Source organism: Babylonia areolata, chromosome 34 (genome assembly GCF_041734735.1).
Source record: "Babylonia areolata isolate BAREFJ2019XMU chromosome 34, ASM4173473v1, whole genome shotgun sequence".
In the NCBI taxonomy this organism is placed as follows: Eukaryota; Metazoa; Mollusca; class Gastropoda; order Neogastropoda; family Buccinidae; genus Babylonia; species Babylonia areolata.
In genome coordinates this window covers 16,215,359-16,220,358 of record NC_134909.1, presented here as the reverse complement: position 1 = coordinate 16,220,358, position 5,000 = coordinate 16,215,359, and the positions used below count along the sequence as shown (strand labels likewise).

The following is a 5,000-nucleotide window of genomic DNA, read 5'->3' as shown; positions in this document are numbered from 1 at the left end:
TCACTACTGTATGCATAACATAGTCACAATACCCATATATTGTAATTTCCACATGCACATAAATGCTAAGAAAGATTCAATTCAACTCAATTCGAAATATGTACTGTCTCCTTCAACCAATGGTTAAAGAATTGGACTTTCAATCTGCGGGTCCAGGGTTCAAATCTCGGTGGTGCCTGGTGGGTAAAGGGTGGAGATTTTTGCGATCTCCCAGGTCAACATATGTGCAGACCTGCCAGTGCCTGAACCCCCTCCGTGCGTATACGCACACAAAAAATCAAATACGCACGTTAAAGATCCTGTAATTCATGTCAGCATTCGGTGGGTTATGGAAACAAGAACATACTCAGCATGCACACCCCCGAAAACGGAGTATGGATGCCTACATGGTGGGGTAAATAAACAAAAACGGTCATACACATAAAATGTTACATGTATGTCTTAGTGTGTATGTGTGTGTGCCTGAAATATGATTGAACGACACAGGAAATGAATGATGAGCGCCCAATGGCAGCCGTCAGTCGGCTCTACCCAGGTAGGCAGCCTGTTGAGTTAATGACCCCGTGTTTCTGAAGAAGCTTTGAGCTTGGTCTCTGACCGAGGATAGGCGCTATATAAGTATTCATATCACTCAATCAAAACAGAACATTTTCTTTTCGTTCACTCAACATGCCCGCCAGCAAATATCAAAGAGAAAAAACGAGTGACTGAACCACCCTTCCCTGATCACCACACACACATCAGTTATCATATAAAAAGAAAAAACATTTCATGTAAGATAACATTACATGTTAAGATAGAGTAAAACATCTGTGCTTGTGCGCATGAGCGTGTGTGTGTGTGTGTGTGTGTGCACATTTGCAAGTGTGTGCGCGTGTACTTGCATGCATATCTGTGCGTGTGTGTGCCTGTGTGTGTGCAAGACTTTTTTGTTTTGTTTTGTTTTTTTTGAAACGGCTAACTATTGTGTTCATAATGATTCATATTAATTCAATACACATGTTTACATTTTCAACATAGTGCATCACATGCCTAAAAACACGCTTTTTTTATTTATTTATTTATTTATTTATTTTTTTTTTTTTAAAGAAAATATACATAACTGAGAAGGCTATGTAAGGTTTACAAAGAATCTGACAAGGAATCTGAAAAGTTGAAGAACGTGACTCACTACAGCGTACGATAGAGATTTCTGGACAGCCCCTCATATGAAATAGCTAACTGCCTAACTGGCTGTGTTAGTGAGTATTTAACCTGTCATTGTCAATGGTTATCTTATAAACTTTGCAATAAAACCTTTTTTGGGTGCTTCATAATTTTCCATGGATACTTTAGCGTTGACACACACACACACACATACACACACACATGTATTTAAGCATACATGCACGATCACACACACACACATCTCCTTCTTCTTCTGCGTTCACTCGTATGCACACGAGTGGGCTTTTACGTGTATGACCGTTCTTTACCCTGCCATGTAGGCAGCCATACTCCGTTTTCGGGGGTGTGCATGCTGGGTATGTTTTTGTTTCGATAACCCACCGAACGCTGACATAGATTACAGGATCTTTAACGTGCATATTTGATCTTCTGCTTGCATATACACACGAAGGGGGTTTAGGCACTAGCAGGTCTGCACATATGTTGACCTGGGAGATAGTAAAAATCTCCACCCTTTACCCACCAGGCGCCATCACCGTGATTCGAACCCGGGACCCTCAGATTGACAGTCCAACGCTTTAACCACTCGGCTATTGCGCCCGTCATACACATCTAAAAAAAAACATTATAATTTAATTGCAATAATCTGCACATATCCAGGAAACGCAATCAAAAATCAACCCGTGTGATATGACAAGGACTCAGATCACTGCCATAAATGATTGCACCGAGGCCTTCTTGTTCTTCTTTCCGTTACATGACCAACATCAACTTGCCAATGACTAACAAGAAAAACAGTGTGGATGCAAACCACATCCAGAACACACTGCATTCAACATCACTCATCCATGTATATATTTTATAAATATATTTGCATACGCAACATACATACATACATGCACACACACACAACACACACAGTAATTACACTTACCTAAACAAAAAAAATTGTTTAAATAAATAAAATGAAATAAAATGAATCACAAATTTGTAACATAAGTAAGACCAACAGTATAAAGTGAACACACACACACACACACACACACACACACAAAAAAAAAAAGTAGACTAGGTACAATGTCTGGATCAAGATCGCATCCTGTCTTACATTTTCGCCAGGCGGATGGGAAGAGTGCATGTCAGAGAAATCCATGCTGGCTGAAGGAAGGGGGACCACTCCGGGGTCAGAAAACACAGCGCGTAGATGACTGACAGCGATGAAAAACACGATGACATTGAAGAGAACCACGTTGACACAGCCCCATATCCTGATAGAAAGTTAAAAAAAAAAAAGAAAAAAAAAAAATATATATATATATATATATTATTGTTCATCAGGAGACAAAAGCTGTTCATGTGTACTTGAAAAATATGTTTCCTGAATAAAGTTTTGTTTAAACCGGGAAACAAAAGACTTTAATCACAAGAAGCATTACTTATTTACTAATAATTATTATACAATTACAATATTGTTTATCAATAGATGAACACTTTAAAGATAGCGCTACAGGTTGAGAAAAACCAGAAACAGGAAATGGAAAATCTACTCAAACTATCATTACATTTCTTCTGTTTTTTCAAACATCCTTTTAAAAACTGTCAGGAATGAGAGAAGAAAAAAACAACAACTAGCAAACAAACATTGAACAGCACCTGAAAATAGTTATTTGATAAATAAAAGAATCACTTGTGCATACATGCACATGTATACTTACAATTACACACAGACCATGTATTACACAAAGCATTTCATAATATACTCATGCATACAGTGAATGTGTGTTTTCATGACCATGCACACACACACACACACACACACAATCTCTTTCTCACTTTCATATGTATGTGTGTATATATCTATCTATCTATCTATCTATATATATATATATATATATATATATATATATATATATATATAACAAACATCATGTGCATGTGTCACATGCATGCGTGCACATATGCACCACTGAGTGTTTTACTTTTTGTTAAAATCCTGAAATCATACCAATAAAAAAATATTATAAACAACTAAATGCTGATTGTAGAAAGTAAACACCCAGAAGACTCTGACACACAAAAATATTAAATATAGAATGGCACTGGCAACCCAATGGCAATGTAAACAAACAAAGGTGATGTCTTAAATGAAAAGAACATGGGGAGTCAAAACAAGTGGATGATGGGGACGTGGGCAAGGAAATACTAAAGTCTACTGATTACCAAACTCGGATTGATCGAGACACCGAAATAAGCAGAACATGCAAAAAAATGTTTTTCAGTCTGCTATAGTTTCCTGCACACACACACGCACACACACAAACAACAAAACACACACACACACACACACACACACACACACACAAACAACAACAACGAAGCATTAGTGATAAAGTTCATGCTTTTTTTTTGCTTTTTTTTTCTTTTGCATCTATTTCAAACATTTTCTTCCTTGTCTTCTTGTTTTGTTTTGTTTTTTGTTTGTTAATTCTTGTGTAACTGATCTTCAAGTTTAAACTGAATTTAAAATTCAGACTGCTAATAATAAAGTTAAATAAAACTTTACCAATGGTTCCATGTCTAAATTCCTCTGACAATGGGTATTTGTGTCATTTCTTCTGCATTACGAAGTGTGTGTTAATCATCACAGCCAAATTTTTTTTATGATTTGAAAAATCATCGATTTAAGTTTCCACATTAATAATTAATTACTTGAAAAACCGTATCGTCTAGTTTTATAATTATAGTGATCATTATTTTCCAATCATCCAAACGGCGCATTTTCATAATATCCACAAATTTCTTCATTTTCCTGTGCACATTACAGCAATGCTCTGAAAAGCTTCTTGCTTTTTTACACTGTGATCTCCGTGACTTCCAGTTTCTGCATCTCATCAATGCATCATCACCACCACGCCTTTTTATCCCAATATCTCTGTCCCCATCTGAAGCGAAGTTCCACAGCTGCAAACGATGGACAGTGAATCATCGTAATCCTCTTGGCACTTCGAGTTACTTACGTATCTGACATTGTTGGGATGACGAGATGTCTGGTGATCACATAATCTGCATAGATTACAGCAGAATATGTAATTATTATACATATTATACCACAGGGATCGTTCCTGAACACAACCATCTTTCTGTTTTCGAAATTTCAGACGCAGCTTTCGTTCCCGGAAGTCACAACATGGAGTAGAGAGTTACCACCCTTCATAACTGTCTGCTAATGCGCAAACTGTAACTTAATTTTCTTTTTCTTTGCCCTTAATTCTGTGAAGAGTTACTGGGGACTCACAAAAAAGTGCTGTTCACCGGTTCCCCTGAAAATGTACCATTTTGAAAATAACATCAACACTGCAAACATTTTGGAAGTCATAGTGGCCCGGCCAAGTTGCCAATGCGGCATAAAACTGATGAATGATCGTGCACTCAGACAAACAAATCATTACCAAAGACATACACTCAGACAAACAAATCATTACCAAAGACATACACTCAGACAAACAAATCATTACCAAAGACATACACTCAGACAAACAAATCATTACCAAAGACATACACTTTGGCCCGCTTATAAGGAGCGCTCGGGGACCAAATTTTTTACTCCTTGTAACCGAGGTTCCTTATAACAGAGTTCTCGGATATAAGGAGTAACCCAAGCCAAAACTACCTTATAAACGGGCTTCTGCATTTTTTCGGTGTCAGTATCAGCAATTCTTCTTCTTCTTCTCTCTATCTCTCTCTCTGACTCTCTCTGTAGAAAATCATTAGATTCCCGTCAGTTAATCGGTTTTGTATTCTTATGGCAACTTCATCGCCTAACCTGATTAGCA

General features: G+C 37.3%; 1 protein-coding gene across 1 annotated transcript in view; it reads right to left on the bottom strand.

Moving 5' to 3' along the window:
• Nucleotides 1–4,303, bottom strand: part of LOC143277559 (palmitoyltransferase ZDHHC3-like) — an 11,891-nt gene extending 7,588 nt beyond the window's left edge. Inside the window, exons 1-2 of the mRNA XM_076582438.1 lie at nt 4,185–4,303; nt 2,276–2,435 (exon numbers count right to left, since the gene is read on the bottom strand). Coding sequence (XP_076438553.1) covers nt 2,276–2,435; nt 4,185–4,303 — 279 coding nt within the window. The remainder of the gene's footprint in view (nt 1–2,275; nt 2,436–4,184) is intronic.
• Nucleotides 4,304–5,000: the final 697 nt, after the last annotated feature.